This window comes from Vipera berus (genome assembly GCF_964194415.1).
Source record: "Vipera berus genome assembly, chromosome: 5".
In the NCBI taxonomy this organism is placed as follows: domain Eukaryota; kingdom Metazoa; phylum Chordata; class Lepidosauria; order Squamata; family Viperidae; genus Vipera; species Vipera berus.
Window position 1 is genome coordinate 3,041,896 of NC_138207.1, and position 18,911 is coordinate 3,060,806.

Consider the following 18,911-nt stretch of genomic DNA (forward strand, 5'->3'; position numbering starts at 1 on the left):
CCTCCCTCCACTCTTGCTTTCTCTTTTCCTTCCCTCTTCCTCCCTCCCTCCCTTTTATTTCTATTTTTCCCCCTCTTTTCGTCGCGCTCTTTCTCCTACCCAGCGACCAGCCTCCCCGCGTCCTTTGCGGTGCCTGTCATGCTGGATTAGCTTAACGCTCTTCTTCGTGCTGCACCCAGCTGGTGCCATTTTTGCAACTTCTCCAGTGCCGCTGGCACAACTGCCTTTTCGTACCCGAGGGGGAAAATGGAGGAATTCAATGCCCCGGGGCGATGCCTGGTGTGGGCAGGCAGCCCCCTGTGTCAGTGATCCGCGGGGAACAATTGTCGTCTTTTGCAAGGCGGCTGGGTTGAAGGGACCCCGGGGTGGATTTGTCCCTTGGCCAAGGATGGAACAGCTGCTGTCCTTGGAAAGGAGACAAACAGGCTTCCAGAAAGGGCAGATGTTCAACTGGGAGAGCGGTTGAATGGCCTTCAGATAAGAGATTGCACACCTGCAGTTGCAGGCCAGCTGTGAAAAAGAGGCATTTCCGAAGGACGGGAGCCCAAAAAAACCATTACAGATGCATAAGTCATGCAAAGCAACTTGCTGGTGGAAAGCTAGTAAGTCAAGGGATGCGGGAGGCTAACCCCGGGGGTCTTCAAACTTGGCACTTTGATGACTTGTGGACTTTCACTCCCAGAATTCCTCAGCCAGGCACACGTGCCTGGCTGAGGGATTCTGGGAGTGGAAGTCCACAAGTCATCAAAGTGCCAAGTGTGAAGATCCCTGGGCTAACCTGAAGAGCTAGTTTTCTAGGTGCAGGGCTGCCCCTTAAGCATAGGTAGCTCAGTCCTTTGCAGGCGAATTGGAAAGAAAATCAGTCTGGAGTTTGCATGTATATGGCTGCCTGTCTAGTGGGGGGGGGGGATTCTGTATGTGTGTGTGTGTGTGTGTAGTTGAATTAAAAAGAAACATGTTGAGGCTTTTATAATAAACCCCCAATCAATATACAGATATAATCCTTGGATGACCGCACTGATCCTTTTTTCCGAGCTTATACAGGTAGTCCTCGACTTAACGACAGTTCATTTAGCGACCGTTCTAAATTACAGCGGCCCTGACAAATATGACTTAATAATAATAATAAAGTTGGAAGGGATCTTGGAGGTCATCTAGTCCAACCCCCTGCTCAAGCAGGAGAAGCTATACCATTTCAGACAAACGGCTGTCCAGTGTTGGGAGTATTCACAGCTTCTGGAGGCTGATTAATTGTTCTCTCAAAAAATATATAATAATAATAATAATAATAATAATAATAATAATAATAATAATAATAATAATAATAATAATAATAATAATAATAATAATAAAAAATAGAAGAAGAAGAAGGTTAATGACCATTTCTCACAGGTACGACCTTTGCAGCATCCCCATGATCATGTGATCAAAATTGGGACACTTGGCAACTGACTCGTACTTATGACCGTTGCTGTGTCCCATGTTTACGCGATCCCCTTTTGCGACCTTCTGAGAAGCAAAGTCAATGGGGAAAGCCAGATTCACTTAACAGCCGGGTTCCTGACTTATCAACGGCAGTGATTCATTTAACAACTGTCGCAGGAAAGGTTGTAAAATGGGGCAAAAAACTCACTTTAACGAATGCTCAGTTCTGGTTGTAATTCAAGGACTATCTGTAGTGAGAACAGTTAAGCAGTGGAACTCCTTGCCTCCAGAAGTTGTGGCTGCTCCGTCACTGGAGGTTTTCAAGAAAAGACTGGATCACCACTTGTCTGGAATGGCATAGGCAGGTCTCCGTTTGAGCAGGGGGTTGGACTAGAAGACCTCCAAGGTCCTATGATGCTAGGATTTTATGATGAAGGAAGGGAGGGAGGGAAAGGGGGGTGAGGGAAGGGAAGGAAGGAAGGAGCAAGAGTGGGGGAAGGAAGGAAGGGGGAGAGAAGGAAGGAAGGAAGGAAGGAAGGAAGGAAGGAAGGAAGGAAGGAAGGAGCAAGAGTGGGGGAAGGAAGGAAGGAGCAAGAGTGGGGGAAGGAAGGAAGGGGGAGAAAGGGAAGGAAGGAAGGAAGGAACAAGAGGGGGAAGGAAGGAAGGGGGAGAGAGGGAAGGAAGGAAGGAAGGAGCAAGAGTGGGGGAAGGAAGGAAGGGGGAGAGAAGGAAGGAAGGAAGGAAGGAGCAAGAGTGGGGGAAGGAAGGAAGGGGGAGAGAGGGAAGGAAGGAAGGAGCAAGAGTGGGGGAAGGAAGGAAGGGGGAGAAAGGGAAGGAAGGAAGGAAGGAGCAAGAGTGGGGGAAGGAAGGAAGGGGGAGAAAGGGAAGGAAGGAAGGAAGGAGCAAGAGTGGGGGAAGGAAGGAAGGGGGAGAGAGGGAAGGAAGGAAGGAGCAAGAGTGGGGGAAGGAAGGAAGGGGGAGAGGGAAGGAAGGAAGGAAGGAGCAAGAGTGGGGGAAGGAAGGAAGGGGGAGAAGGAAGGAAGGAAGGAGCAAGAGTGGGGGAAGGAAGGAAGGGGGAGAAGGAAGGAAGGAAGGAAGGAGCAAGAGTGGGGGAAGGAAGGAAGGGGGAGAGGGAAGGAAGGAAGGAAGGAGCAAGAGTGGGGGAAGAGGGAGGGAGGAGAGGAGGGAGGGAGATGCAGTGGGTGGAAACTCATCAGACGGAGATCCAGCCTCGAACTAAGGAGAAATTTCCTGACAGGAAGAACAATTAACCAGTGGAACCGCTTGCCACCAGCAGTTGTGGGTGCTCCGTCGCTGGAGGTTTTTAAGGAAAGACTGGGCAGCCGCTTGTCTGGAATGGCATAGGTCAGGGGTAGGCAAGCCTGGCGCTTTTATGACTGGTGGACTTCAACTCCCAGAATTCCTGAGCCAGCCTGGCTCAGCTTGGAAACCTCTCCCTTTCCCCTCAGCATGGCTGGCTCAGGAATTCTGGGAGTTGAAGTCCGCGAGTCATAAAAGAGCCCAGGTTGCCTACCCCTGGCATAGGGTCTCCTGCTCAAGCAGGGGGCTGGACTAGATGACCTCCGAGGTCCCTTCCAGCGCTGTGATTCTGTTATTCTAATTGTAGTTTCTACCCAGTTGTCAAAAAGCCGGCATTGCAAAATTCGCCAGAGGACACCCCTCCCCTCCCCCAGGACTGCTGTTTGTGCACAGCTGTTTCTCTCTTTCCCCCCCCTCCTTCCTCTCCTCCCTCCTCAACTCCCCCCCACACACACACATTTTTTTTTTAATGCTCCATCCCACCTCCTTCAGACCAGTTCCCAGGACCCCGGCCTTGTCGTTTCTTGCACAATCGCACCTTCCCTTTTCTGCCCAAGCGGTTGGGATGCAAAATCCAGATTCCGCTTGGCAGGGAGTTTTTTTTGCCTCCCAGCATGTGGGACAATTGTTCGGACCCCCCCCCCCCCGAACAGAAGCCCTGTTTTCTTTCCCCATATATGCCCCTTTTTGGGGGGGGGGAGAATACACACCCACACCGATGGAGAGGGCTGTGGATAAAGGTGCCAGCTGCTACTGCATCTTGTGCCAGACCCGGCCTTGTGACACACACACACACACACACACACACAGCCCCAAGCAAAGTGGGAGGCAGGCCATGGGGTCCTGGGAAATGGGGAGCAGGCTTCCTCTCCATAGGGGAGCATTGGAGCGGCTTCAGATTTGAATGGAGTAGAGCTGGAAGGGACCATGGAGGTCTTCTAGTCCAGCCCGCTGCTCAAGCAGGAGACCCTATACCAGGGGTCTTCAAAATTGGCCCTTTTATGACTAGCGGACTTCAACTCCCAGAATTCCTCAGCCAGCGTGGGAGAACTATGGCCCCTTCATGACTTGCGGACTTCAACTCCCAGAATTCCTCAGCCAGCGTGGGAGAACTATGGCCCCTTCATGACTTGCGGACTTCAACTCCCAGAATTCCTCAGCCAGCGTGGGGGAACTATGGCCCCTTCATGACTTGCGGACTTCAACTCCCAGAATTCCTCAGCCAGCGTGGGGGAACTATGGCCCCTTCATGACTTGCGGACTTGCGTGCCTGGCTGAGGAATTCTGGGAGTTGAAGTCCACAAGTCCTAAAACGGCCATGTTTGAAGACCCCTGCCCTATACCAATTGAGACAAGTGACTGTCTTTACTTATTGACAGTTGTTAAGTCCGGGGTGTTATGTTGCAGGTGCTTGTCTGTTTGAATTCTGAAGTCCCAGAGCAGTTTAACTCTTATCATTTTCTGTGACTTTCTCTATTTTATGATCCCACCAGTTCTTGCTTGCAGGCAAACGATACTTCTTGCAGATCTTCCAATGCGCCATTGTGGCTACTTTGTCGTGCCGCTGCTTGTAGTCAGTCTGTGCGATCTTCTTGCAGCAGCTCACCAGGTGGTCCACTGTCTCTTCAGCTTCTTTGCACAGGTGGCACTGACTGTCTGTTGCTGTCTTCTCAAGTTTGACTTTGTATGCATTTGTCTTTAAGGCTGGGTCTTTCTTGTGCAGCCAGAATTAGTCCCTCGGTCTCTTTCTTCAACTTTCCTGCTCTTAGCCATTGCCAGGTCTTGTTATTATCTGCTTTCCCAGCTATCTTTTTTTAATGTACTGGCCATGTAGTGCTTTGTCTTCCCATGCCTCTATTCTGTTCTTCATTTGGTCTTTCTTGTAGGCCAGTTTGGCCTCTCCAGTAGTCAGTAAGCCTTCCTGATATACTAATTTCAGTGCATCTTCATCGTTGTCCTTCAGATATTCTTCCAAAGCCGTTTTTTCTTTTCATTTTCAACCATCTGATGTACTTGCAGCATTCCACGTCTACCTATTTGCCTTGGTAGATAGAGTCTGTCAATGTCACTGCGTGGATGAAGGGCAGGACAAGAAGCAACGGATGGAAACTAGTCAAGGAGAGAAGCAACCTAGAACTAAGGAGAAACTTCCTGACAATTAGAACAACTAACCAGTGGAACTACCTGCCTCCAGAAGCTGTGGATGCTCCAACACTGGAAGTTTTAAAGAAGAGACTGGCCAGCCATTTGTCTGAAATGGTATAGGTTTTCTGCCTGAGCAGGGGGTTGGACTAGATGACCTCCAAGGTCCCTTCCAACTTATGATGATGATGATGATGATTCATTGTCATTATTCTTCTGGTCTTCCTATCCATTGCTTTTAGTTCTGCTTGAGTCCAGTCCACTATTCCAGCTGTGTATCTAATGACTGGAATTGCCCAGGTGTTGATTGCCTTCACGATGTTTCCTCCATCGAGTTTGGACTTGTAAGATCTTCTTCACTCTCTTGATGTGTTCACCTCTAATCTTTTCCTTGACTTCAGTGTGCTTGATGTTGTCAGCTTGAAGGATACCCAAGTATTTGTAATGATCTTCCTCATCCAGACTCTTAACGTTATTTTCGTGGGGCGTTTTTAATTCCTTCAGTTTTCACTATTTTTCCTTTGTTTGAGAGTAAGTCTGGCACATTTGTCCAAGCCAAACTCCATTGCAATATCTTGGCCTACATATATATATACAGACAGCGTTCAGCAGCGATTCTATTTCAGACGATGTTTTTCCATACAGCTTCAGATCATCCACGTAAAGGAGGTGGGATAGGCTGGCAGATGTTTTTGATGTTTGATAGCCACGTCCTGAGTTATTCAGATTTTTTTTTTAATTAAAGAGTTTTACAAAAAAAAAGATTTTACAATACATATCCCCAAAACCCACCCACCCCAAACCACCCCCCTTCCCCCCCCACTTCCCAGAGCTAAATACAGGGTTATATATATAATAATCATATTCTAACTTAAAATTATCCATAATATGTTGTTGTTAGCTGCGAAGTCGTGTCCGACCCATCGCGACCCTATGGACAATGTTCCTTCAGGCCTTCCTGTCCTCTACCACCTTCTGGAGTCCATTTAAGCTCACGCCTACTGCTTCAGTGACTCCATCCAGCCACCTCATTCTCTGTCGTCCCCTTCTTCTATTGCCCTCAATCTTTCCCAGCATGAGGCTCTTCTCCATTGAGTCCTTCCTTCTCATTAGGTGGCCAAAGGATTTGAGTTTTAGCTTCAGGATCTGGCCTTCTAAAGAGCAGTCGGGGTTGATCTCCTCTAGGACTGACCGGTTGGATCGCCTTGCAGTCCAAGGGACTCGCAGGAGTCTTCTCCAGCACCAGAGTTCAAAGGCCTCCATTCTTTGGCGCTCAGCCTTTCTTATGGTCCAACTTTCACTGCCATACATTGCAACTGGGAAGACCATAGCCTTGACTATACGCACTTTTGTTGACAGGGTGATGTCTCTGCTTTTTAGTGTGCTGTCTAGATTTGCCATGGCTTTCCTCCCCAGGAGCAAGCGTCTTTTAATTTCTTGGCTATAGTCCCCGTCTGCAGTGATCTTGGAGCCCAGGAAAATAAAATCTGTCACTACTTCCATTTCTTCCCCATCTATTTGCCAGGAATTGAGAGGGCCAGATGCCATGATTTTGGTTTTCTTAATGTTAAGTTTCAACCCAAGTTTGCACTCTCCTTCTTCACCCGCAACAAGAGGCTCTTTAGTTCCTCTTCACTTTCTGCCATTAGAGTGGTATCATCTGCGTATCTTAGGTTGTTGATATTTCTTCCGGCAATCTTAATTCCAACTTTTGATTCATCTATGGAACTTTTTAGTCCCATAGTTATTCTGAATATAATCTATCCATCTCCTCCAAACTGAAATATATCTTTCCTGTGAATGATCCTTCAAATAAGCAGAAATCTTAGACATTTCTGCAAGATTCGATAACTTTAAACACCCATTCTTCTATAGTAGGCAAACTATCCTTCCAGTAATGTCCCACCAGTAACCGTGCTGCTGTTATCAAAGTCAACATCAAATTGGTTTCTTTAACATCACAATCTACAACACAATACCCAATAAAAACAATTGCGGAGAGAACTTTTGTCTTTCTCTTAAAAATCTTTTGAATGTTCCACCAAATTTTAACCCAAAAAGCTTTTATATTTCCGCAAGTCCCACCACATATGAAAATAGGTGGCTTCTAAACTACCACATCGAGTTATTCAGAAGTGTTGACAGAGGAAACGGTGCAATAGCAAAATAGTAGTGGTGACAATGAATCTCCTTGAGCTGTTCCTCTCTTGATATTAATAACCTCTCCCATTCTTTCACCGTTCACCTGCAACTGTGTCTTCCACTGTGCCATCCGTCTTTGCACAAATTTTCTGGTGTTTCTACTGACTCCTGTTATCTCTAGGCACTTGATTTATCCAGTCACGTGGCAGAGGGTCAAATGCCTGTTTGTAGTCGATCCATGCCACGTTCAGGTTGGTCTTCCTTTTTCTTGCCGTTTTCCAAGATCATTTTGTCTTATTAGGAGTTGATCTTTTGTTCCTCTGCTATTGGGGCGGTTTCCTTTCTGCTCGGGTGGAAAGAGAGATTGTTTTCAACCAGATGCTGTTGGACTGCATCAGCTACCACACCGCTTAGCAATTTGAAAGTTGTTGGTAAGCAGGTAATTGGCCTGTAGTTGCCTGGTGTTGCCCCTTTTGCGGGATTTTTCATTATTAGGTAGGTTTTCCCAGTTGTTAGCCACTTTTCAATTTCTCCTCCTATTGTTGTTGTTGTTGTTATACTTTTTCTTGCACAACAATCACTTTGCAAGGAGGGTTGGGTGGAGACACACAGAGGAGGAGTGGGGGGGGACTGGCTCAAAGTCACTCAGACAGCAGGACCCGAACTCAGAATCGCAAAGTCACCCAGCCGTCTTTCATGCCTAAGGCGGGACTAGAATAAACATTGCTTGCAGTGGCGTTGCAACTCTTTTCCTTCACTGATGTTATACAGCAGCTTACCTCTACCGGATTTCCTAGAATCCTCCGGGTTTGCACGCCAGGGGATTCTGGGAATCCTGAGTCCGGCACTTTGGAGAAGGACAAGGCGAGGGAAAGCTGATGAGAAAAATGGGGGGGGGGTTCACCATGGAAGATGGGGGTCATCTGGAATAGGGGTGTCCAACTTTAGCAACTTGGAAGACATGTTATGCCGGCTGGGGAATTCTGGGACTTGAAGTTCACAAGTTCTCAAGGTTGGACATCCCTTAGCTGTAGGGGATCCACCAACAAGGCTGACCAACTGTGTAATAATGAAACTTCCTCCAGAAGAGTTCTAGAACCTCTAGGATGGTCTAGAGATGGTCATATCATTAGTCTGCCTTATGCTTTGGCTTCTGGAGGCTAAAACATATAAGGAACGGTTGCAGGAATTGGGTAGGTCTAGTTTAATGAAGAGAAGGACGAGGGGGGGGGGGAGAGACATGACAGCAGTCTTACAATCTCTCAGGGGCTGCCCCAAAGAAGAGGGAGTCAAGCTATTCTCCAAGGCAAGACAAGAAGTAACCGATAGAAAATTTTCTCAAAGAGATAACTAACCTAGAAATAAGGAGAAACTTCCTGACAGTGAGGACAAATAACCAGTGGAACAGCTTGCCACCAGAAGTTGTGGGTGCTCCATCACTGGAAGGTTTCAAGAAGAGACTGGACAGCCATTTGTATAAAATGGTAGAGGCTCTCTTGCCAGAGCAGGGGGTTGGACTAGAAGACCTCCAAGGTCCCTTCCAACTCTGCTATTCTGTTCTATTCTATTCTATTCCATTCCATTCCATTCCATTCCATTCCATTCCATTCCATTCCATTCCATTCCATTCCATTCCATTCCATTCTATTCTATTCTATTCTATTCTATTCTATTCTATTCTATTCTATTCTATTCTATTCTATTCTATTCTATTCTATTCTATTCTACTCTACTCTACTCTATTCTATTCTATTCTGTTCTATTCTATTCTATTTTCTATTTTCTATTCTGTTCTATTCTGTTCTATTCCCATAATTCTCTATTCTATTCTATTCTATTCTATTCTGTTCTGCTCTGCTCTGCTCTGCTCTGCTCTGCTCTGCTCTGCTCTGCTCTATTCTACTCTACTCTACTCTACTCTACTCTACTCTACTCTACTCTACTCTACTCTGTTCTATTCTATTTTCTATTTTCTATTATTTTCTATTCTGTTCTATTCCCATAATTCTCTATTCTATTCTATTCTATTCTATTCTATTCTATTCTATTCTATTCTATTCTATTCTATTCTATTCTATTCTATTCTATTCTATTCTATTCTATTCTATTCTACTCTGCTCTGCTCTGCTCTGCTCTGCTCTGCTCTGTTGTGTTCTGTTCTGTTCTATTCTATTCTATTCTATTCTATTCTATTCTATTCTATTCTATTCTATTCTATTCTATTCTATTCTATTCTATTCTTTCTCCTATTTTCTATTCTATTCTATTCTATTCTATTCTATTCTATTCTATTCTATTCTATTCTATTCTATTCTATTCTATTTTCTATTTTCTATTCTGTTCTATTCTGTTCTATTCTGTTCTATTCCCATAATTCTCTATTCTATTCTATTCTATTCTATTCTATTCTATTCTATTCTATTCTATTCTATTCTATTCTATTCTATTCTATTCTATTCTATTCTATTCTACTCTACTCTACTCTACTCTACTCTACTCTATTCTACTCTATATTCTATCATATTCTATTCTATCATATTCTATTCTATTTCATTCTATTCTATTCTATATTCTATCATATTCTATTCTATTCTATTTCATTCTATTTTCTGTTCTATTCTATTTTCTGTTGTGTTGTGTTGTGTTCTGTTCCATTCTATATTCTATTCTATTCTAAAGGGACGTGGTGGCTCAGTGGGTTAGGACGCTGAGCTTGTCGATCAGAAGGTCGGCAGTTTGGCGGGTCGAATCCCGAGTGCCGCATAGCAGAGTGAGCGCCTGTTACTCGTCCCAGCTTCTGCCAACCTAGCAGTTCGAAAGCACGTAAAAATGCAAGTAGAAAAATAGGGACCACTCCGGTGGGAAGGTAACAGCGTTCCGTGCGCCTTTGGCGTCTAATCATGCCGGCCACATGACCACGGAGACGTCCTCGGACAAGCGCTGGCTCTTCGGCTTTCAAACCGAGATGAGCACCGGCCCCTAGAGTCGGAAACGACTAGCACGCATGGACAGGGGAATCTTTACTATTCTATTCTATTCTATTCTATTCTATTCTATTCTATTCCTATTCCTATTCCTATTCCTATTCCTATTCCTATTCCTATTCCTATTCCTATTCCATTCCATTCCCCCTTTTCCTCTTCTCCCCTCCCTCCCACCTCGCTGCCCCTTCCCTTCCTTCCCCTTCTCTGCCTTTACGGGCAACATTCAGCTTTAGCGGAGGAGACCTGGCATGCCATGAGCAGCAACTCCCCCTTTCAGACCGAGCTCCGTGGCCTTCCTCGGTGGCCGCCCATCCTGACGTGCTCTTCCTTTGCAGAAGCTGAGCTGTGGCATGCAGGCTGATGAAGGCACCGACTGGCTGCTCGAACTCCTGACCGAGGTCCAGCTTCAGCAGTACTTCCTCCGCATCCGCGATGACCTCAACGTCACTCGCCTGTCGCACTTCGAGTATGTCAAGAACGAGGACCTGGAGAAAATCGGAATGGGGCGGCCGGGTGAGTGAGTCCTTTGGCCCTAAACCCACCCCTCCGGACCTGGCAGTTTTGCAAAACTCAGTTTTCGTAAATCTGCAGCTGCAATTTCGGAGGCCAAAATTTCTTTCGCTAAGTGAGGCGGTCGCTAAGCGAATTTTGCCCCATTTTACGAGCTTCCTTGCCATCGTTGTTAAGTGAATCACTGCAGTCGTTAAGTTAGGAACACGGTTGTTAAGCCAATCTGCCTTCCCCCCCCCCCCCATGGACTTGGTTTGTCGGAAGGTCGCAAAAGGGGACGGCATGATCCCGGGGGACCCTGCAGCCGTCATAAATATGAGTCAGTTGCCCGGCGTCTGGATTTTAATCACATGACCCTCGGGGATGATGATGCAGTGGTCGTAAGTGTGAAAAACGTTCACAAGTCACTATTTTCGGTGCCATTGTAACTTCGAATGGTCATTAAATGAATTGTCGTAAGATGAGGACTGTCAGGCAGAAGACCACAGTGGAGCCCCAAAATTCCGTTGCTAAGCAAGACAGTTAAATGAGTTGCGCCCCATTTTACAACCATTTTTTCCACTGTTAAGCAAATGGCTGCAGTTGTTAGAGGAAGCGTTCGGTCGTTAAGCGGATCTGGCTTCCTCCATTGAATTTGTTTCTTGGAAGGTAGCTGGGAAAGGTCACCAAAGGGGATCCCGTGACCCCAGAACGTCATAAGTACGTGCCAAGTTTGCTAAGCACTTGAATTTGATCACGTGATCATGTGGATGCTGCAATGGTCGTAAGTATGAAAAACGGCCCTATCTCGCTTTTTCCAAGTGCCATTGTAAATTTGGTCACTAAAGCGAACTGTTGTAAGTTGAGGACTATTTGTAAGCAAAGTTTGAGAACTTCTAATTCCGTATTTCGGAACTGGCTGGATTCGTTTTTAAGAAGAGACTGGACAGCCATTTGTCTGAAAGGGTATATAGGGTTTCCTGCCCGAGCAGGGGATTGGACTAGATGACCTCCAAGGTCCCTTCCAACTTTTTATTATTATTATTATTATTATTATTATTATTATTATTATTATTATTATTATTATTATTATTATTATTATTATTATTATTATTATTATTAAACATGAAACTCAAGTCAACTGAACATTCAAATTGACTGGCGCTGATGGTTGACATGGGTTGCTGCCGGCATCCTAGGTATCAACCAGGTATCTCCTTAAAATGTAAGATGTTCCGAGTAGCGAAGTTTTTTGCAGCTTTGCTGGAGTGATTGCAGGAAGCTGCAATTTCTTGATGTGTTTTGCAAAAGTTTTGGACATCGTTCCCAGTGCCCCGATGACAGTGGGGATCACTGTTAACGCGTTTTATCCATAATCACGCAGTTTCGATGGCCAGGTCGCGGTATTTCGTAATTTTTTTCAATTCTTTTTCTTCGACTCTGGCATCTCTTGGTACAGTGATATCAATCAGCTGTATGCTTCGGTTCTGTACGACTGCGATATCTGCAGCGTTGTGTTCCAAATGGCAATCTGTCTGTATTATTATTATTATTATTATTATTATTATTATTATTATTATTATTATTATTATTATTATTATTATTATTATTATTATTATTATTATTTAGAAGAGAACTCACAGTGCCAACCTTCTGCAATGCTGGTGGAACTACCTATCCCAAAAAACCTTCCAACTTGGAGCAGATGCCTAGAATGAAACATCTGGTTTTGTGACCAGCTGTTGTTTGTTGTTTGTAGGGCAGAGACGCCTCTGGGAGGCCGTGAAGAGGAGGAAGGCTGTGTGCAAACGGAAATCCTGGATGAGCAAGGTGAGAGAGGGGCTCATGAGGCCTAGAAAGCTGTAGAATCTTTAAAAAGAAAAGTAGAAAGGTTGATAAGGACGTGGTGGCTCAGTGGGTTAGGACGCTGAGCTTGTCGATCAGAAGGTCGGCAGTTTGGCGGGTCGAATCCCGAGTGCCGCGTAGCAGAGTGAGCGCCTGTTACTCTTCCTAGCTTCTACCAACCTAACAGTTCGAAAGCACGTAAAAATGCAAGTAGAAAAATAGGGACCACTCCGGTGGGAAGGTAACAGCGTCCCGTGCGCCTTTGGCATCTAGTCATGCCGGCCACATGACCACGGAGACGGACAAGCGCTGGCTCTTCGGCTTTGAAATGGAGATGAGCACCGGCCCCTAGAGTCGGGCACGACTAGCACGCGTGTGCGGGGGAACTTTTACCTTTTTAGAAATGTTGATAGAACTGTCTTGGCCAGAAGTCACAATAATGTAGGAGAAAGGTACTAGCGGCCTTGACTGTCTTTGCAAAATGATAATTGGATCAGATCGTGATTTGGTTAGTACTGGGATGGCTCACCACAAGGGGGTTGGACTAGATGACCTCCAAGGTCCCTTCCAACTACTACTACTACTACTACTAATTATTATTATTATTATTATTATTATTATTATTATTATTATTATTATTATTATTATTACTATTATTATTATTATTATTATTATTATTATTATTATTATTATTATTATTATTATTATTATTATTATTAAAAATCCCGGGACCGCTAAGTAACTTGGGAAAGTTGAACTTTACACTCTTAAGAAAAGACAAGAGCAAACAAGGTTGGTTGCCAAGAATAGAGAATCCGTTAATAAAAATATCTTTTTAGAGAAAAGTACCAGAGTTATACCTATGGTGTATTACACTACTGAGGACATAGGGGCGTGAGGTTGTGTACACATGTGCATGTACATTAAATCTGATAACTGCTCGGTGATAGATAAGGCACAACAGGAGGGTGGGGTAAGCACATTGGAAGAAATACAGCAAAAGAAAAATTAAACTGAGAAAATCAGAACGTTAAGACAATCAAAACATTAAGTAAATAGGGCCAAAACCCCATTTTAGTGAACCTAGAAGGCAGGAGATGGTGAGTTCTAGTCCAGCCTTAGGCACAAAAGCGAACTGGCCGAGTTTTCGGGCCGAGTTCGAGTCCCACCTTAGCCATGAAAACTGTGTGGGTGACTTTGGGCCAGTCACCAGGAGACACTGAGTTCAAGTCCTGTCTAAGCCATAAAAGCTGTGTGGGTGACTTTGGGCCAATCACCAGGAGACTCTTGAGTTCGAGTCCTGCCTTAGCCAAGTTGGCGGTGTAGTTTTTGGCCAATCTCCAGGAGACTCTGAGTTCAAGTCCTGCCTTAGCCTTAAAAGTTGTGTGGGTGACTTTGGGCCAATCACCTGGAAACTCTTGAGTTCAAGTCTCGCCTTAGGCATGAAAGCCGGCTGGTTGACTTTGGGGCAGTCGCTTTTTCTCAGCTGAACCCACTTCACAGGGTTGTTGTGGAGGGGTAAAGCAGGAGGGGGGAAGACAGATTGAATTACATGTAAGGTGAGGTGGGATAAAAATAAAGGCTTCTCGTCCGTAACTCCGGTCCTGGGCTTGGGCCCCTCGGGCTGCCCACAGGTGTTCAGCGGGAAGCGCCCCGACTTGGAGATGCCCCCGCTGCCCCCGGGTCTCCTGCCCAAGCAGCCCAGCCCGTTGGCGCTGGAGGAGGCCCAGCAGCAAGCCTTGACCTGCCTGATCAGCGAGAAGGACCTGGTGCTGCTGGAGAAGCTGGGCGACGGCTCTTTCGGGGTGGTGCGCCGCGGAGAGTGGTGCGCCCCGTCGGGCAAGGTGGTAAGTGAGGAGCGGGGGAGGCCTCCGTGCTTGCGGCCAGCTGGACTTTCTTTAAGGGAAGACTTACTCCTGGGAATAAGATCCGCCCAGGAATGGGTTACACACACACACACACACACGCACGCGCACACACACACACACACACACACACACATGTATGTGTGTGTGTATGTATGTATGTATGTATATTATACACACACAAGACACGGCTTTTTTTGTCATAGAACACCCAGAATGGATGGAACCTTGTAGGGTAGGCAAGGTGGGTTGTATGACGTGTGTGAGTTCCTGCACCTTTTTTTTTTACGTGTGTGTGTGTGTGTGTGTGTGTGTGTAATATGTATACGGTGTCAGAACTCACACATCATACAACCTGCCTTGCCTACCCTACAAGGTTCCATCTAAAAAATATATATAAATACACATATGCACACACTAATTTATTGGTATTTGCACTCTGTATACATATGTGTGTGTATGGATATATGCATACACATGTATATGTACATGTGTATATGTATACAAATACAAATATATAAATACGCACATTGTGTGTGTATGTGTGTATATATATATATATACACACACACACACACACACACACACACACACACACACACACATACATCACATACACACACACACATATATCGTAGGGACGCGGTGGCTCAGTGGGTTAGGACGCTGAGCCTGTCGATCTGAAGGTCGGCAGTTTGGCAGGTCGAATCCCAAGTGCCGCGTAGCAAAGTGAGCGCCTGTTACTCTTCCTAGCTTCTACCAACCTAGCAGTTCGAAAGCATGTAAAAAAATGCAAGTAGAAAAATAGGGACCACTCCGGTGGGAAGGTAACAGCGCTCCGTGCGCCTTTGGCGTCTAGTCATGCCGGCCACATGACCACGGAGACGTCCTCGGACTAGCGCTGGCTCTTCGGCTTTGAAACGGAGATGAGCACCGGCCCCTAGAGTCGGAAACGACTAGCACACGTGTGCAGGGGAACCTTTACCTTTTATATATATATATCGTAAATAAATACCAGTAAAAGTCTGTGTATGTTTATGTTTTATAATTGTAAGCCACCCAGAGTTCCTCTGTAGTAAGTTGGGCAGCCAATACATTTTATAAATAAATAAATAATAAATAAAGGGAAGGAAGTCTACAGGAAAAGGGAGCAACTGTCAGAATGAAAATAATAATATTGCAAGTAGCTCCCAACGTATGACCAAAACGGAGCTCCAGATTTCTGTCACTAAGTGAGACAGTTGTTAAGTGAGTTCCAGCCCCTCCCCCCCATTTTACAACCTTTCTTGCCACAGTTGCTAAGTGAACCCTTGAAGTTGTGAAATTAGTAACACAGTCACTAAGTGAATCTGGCTTCCTCATTGACTTGGTTTGTCAGAAAAAGGGATCACGTGATCCCAGGACCTGGCCACCATCGTAAATAAAGCCTCAGTATAAAACAGGAGCGGGCAACTAGGCCCCTTTTACAACCCGCGGACTCCAACTCCCAGAAGTCCTAAGCCAGCCTGGCTGGCTCAGGAATTCTGGGAGTTGAAGTCCACAGGCCGTAAAAGAGCCAGGGTTGCCCAACACTGGCACAAAATCTACTCAGGTCTTGAAAAGGCCTGGAATGAATTCTAATTTAATGTAATTTAATTTAATTTAATTTAATTAGATTTATATACCGCCCTTTCCCGAAGGACTCAGGGCGGTTTACAGGGGATTTAAAATCAGCAATACAAAATACAAAAGTTAAAAAATAATTAAAAAAGATTAAATTATCCCTTAAAATAAAAAATTCTCAGCCTGGGCCGGAGAGCTGAAAGAGCCAGGTCTTCCGGTCCCGGCGGAATGAACGCAGGTCAGGGGCAATCCTGAGCTCCGTGGGCAGCTGGTTCCAGAGGGCAGGTGCACCCACAGAGAAGGCCCTCCCCCTGGGTGTTATCCTCTGGCAATCTTTTACCGGCGGCACCCTGAGGAGACCCTCCCTGTGTGAGCGCACTGGACGAAGGGAATTTGATGCTGGCAGCAGGTGTTCCCTCAGATAATCCGGACCCAAGCCATTTAGGGCTTTATAGGTCATCACCAGCACCTTGAATCTCACCCGGAGGGCAACCGGAAGCCAATGCAGCTCGCGGAGTAGAGGTGTTACATGGGAGTATCGGGAAGCCCCCATCACGACTCGCGCGGCCGCATTCTGCACCAGTTGAAGCCTCCGAGTGGTCCTCAAGGGCAGCCCCATGTAGAGAGCGTTGCAGTAGTCTAGACCTTGTGCGAGATTTACCGCCCTTTCCTCTTTGCCTTCTTCCCTCTGCAGCTGAACGTGGCGGTCAAGTGTCTCAAGACGGATGTTCTGAATCAGCCGGAAGCCCTGGACGACTTCATCCGGGAGGTCAACGCCATGCATTCCCTGGACCACGTCAACCTCATCCGCCTCTACGGGGTGGTGCTCTCCAATCCCATGAAGATGGTGAGGAGGAGGGCCAGGCAGGGCTCTGGAAAAATGGGGAAGCCCCCCCCCCCCCCCGTGAGCATCCTCCCCTTGTAAGGAAGGGGGCACGGGTGAACATGTCGGAAATGGTGTAGGGACTCCTTCTTGGGCAGGGGGTTGGACTAGATGACCTACAAGGTCCCTTCCAACTCTTTTCTGTTCTATTTTGTTCTATTCATTCCACTATTCTATTCTATTCATTCCACTTCTGTTCTGTTCTGTTCTGTTCTATTCATTCCTCTATTCTATCCTATTCCTTTTTATATTCTATTCTATTCCATATTTTCTGTTCTATTCTATTCCATTCCATTCATTTTCTATTCTAAACCTATTCTATTCTATTCTATTCTATTCTATTCTATTCTATTCTATTCTATTCTATTCTATTCTATTCTATTCTATTCTATTCTATTCTATTCTATTCTATTCATTCCTCTATTCTATCCTATTACTTTTTTATATTCTATTCTATTCCATATTTTCTATTCTATTCTATTCCATTCCATTCTATTCTATTCATTTTCTATTCTAATCCATTCATAGTCTAGTCTAGTCTAGTCTAGTCTAGTCTGTATTTCTAGTCTAGTCTGTATTTCTATTCTATTCTTTCTTCTGTTCTATTCTATTTTCTACTTAATTTGTTTGTTTCCTATAGTCATGTCTGGGTCCATGGGTTTAGCAAACAATAATAGATATGGTTAATTATCATAAACAATATGTTAATTGATTGCTCGATAGCTTCCTTCTTGCTAATATATTTTCAAAATTACATATCACGTTCCTTTCTAGCTCGTTTTTCTAGCCATTGATAGAAATTATCCCATGTTCTAAAGCACACAATATTCTCTTTAATCTTTAAAGTCAATGTATCCATTACACTCTAATACATCCTCTCTTCTTCCGGTAATAAACATCCTTCCACAATAAGCAAATACAATTCTTATTGTTCTTACGTCAGCGCTTTCTAACATTGGATGTTTTTTGCATTGACAACAGATGGAAACGTAGCCATCTTTTTCCCCTTTCGCTGTTAGAGTTAGATGATGCTGGGAGGCGGGGGATGCGAACGAGAGTCCAACTAGACATAACAACACTAAACTCAGCGTGGGAATCAAGGTTACTGAGCCCAGAGCTGATAAAGAATTGGCGGGCTGGAGAGAAAGCCTGCGCTTCAAGCTAATTGGGGGATGTGATTTATGACTGCTAATTGGAGGAGGGAATTGTGCTTTAATACTAGGTGCCCAGGTGGGGGGGGGGATTCAGTTTTTGGCTTCGATTATGTAAATGCCGATATTATGCTACTTGAATAAAAGGTCCTTAAGGTAAACAACAACATGCCTCGAGGTTCTTTTGAAGAGCTTCATCTGTCGGAACCAGGACACTTATTGTTCTTCTGGGCCGTGTCGCCCGTTTGCTGCTCAGGTGACGGAACTGGCCCCCCTGGGCTCACTGCTGGACCGCCTTCGCAAGAACCTGGGTCACTTCCTGATCGCCACCCTCTGCCAGTACGCCATCCAGATCGCCCGCGGCATGGCCTACCTGGAATCCAAGCGCTTCATCCATCGCGATCTGGCCGCCCGGAATATCCTGCTGGCTGCAAATGAACTGGTCAAGATCGGCGACTTCGGGCTCATGCGGGCCCTGCCCAAGAACAACGACCATTATATCATGCAGGAGCATCGCAAGGTCCCCTTTGCGTGGTGAGGGTCTCTCTCCTTCCATCGCAGAAGACCCTGGGCTGCGTTCCCACGGCGTGGCTGAAACGGTTCTTGTGGGCTGCTCTCCGAGCGTGCTTGTTTTCTTGCAGACGTTTCGTGACCCCGCTAGGTAGCAGCATCCGTGCTGGAAGGGGGGGTTGTGGAATGGAGGAGGAGGAGGAGGAAGAAAAGGATTATGGGGTCCTGGGGTCTCTCTTGAGCGTGGCGGTTTTCTTGCAGACGTCTCGTCAGCCAGCTAGGTAGCGTGATCAGTGCTAGGAAGGAGTGGGGTTTGTGGAGAGGAGGAGGAGGAGGACAAGGAAAAGAGAAAGACTCGGACTGTGGGGGTCCTTGGTGGTCTCTGAGCTTGCTGGTTTTCTTGCAGACGTTTCACTATCCAACTACGTAACACTAGCAGTGCTAGTCTGATGATGTTACACTAGTTTGTGGTGTGGCATTGTATGATGTTGCCTAGTTTGATAATGAAACATCCGCAAGGAAACAACCAAACTCAGAAAGCGCCAAAGACTCC

General features: G+C 45.7%; 1 protein-coding gene across 9 annotated transcripts in view; it reads left to right on the top strand.

The window, feature by feature from the left end:
• The window catches only part of TNK2 (tyrosine kinase non receptor 2), a 108,874-nt gene that overhangs the window by 48,439 nt on the left and 41,524 nt on the right, over positions 1 to 18,911 (top strand). For 8 of the 9 annotated variants that reach the window (XM_081329415.1, XM_081329422.1, XM_081329416.1 and 5 more), the window contains 5 exons: positions 10,349 to 10,526; positions 12,262 to 12,332; positions 13,982 to 14,194; positions 16,509 to 16,661; positions 18,105 to 18,382. In XM_081329415.1, the coding sequence (XP_081185541.1) occupies positions 10,349 to 10,526; positions 12,262 to 12,332; positions 13,982 to 14,194; positions 16,509 to 16,661; positions 18,105 to 18,382 (893 nt within the window). The remainder of the gene's footprint in view (positions 1 to 10,348; positions 10,527 to 12,261; positions 12,333 to 13,981; positions 14,195 to 16,508; positions 16,662 to 18,104; positions 18,383 to 18,911) is intronic. The other variant, XM_081329423.1, reaches the window with a different exon arrangement.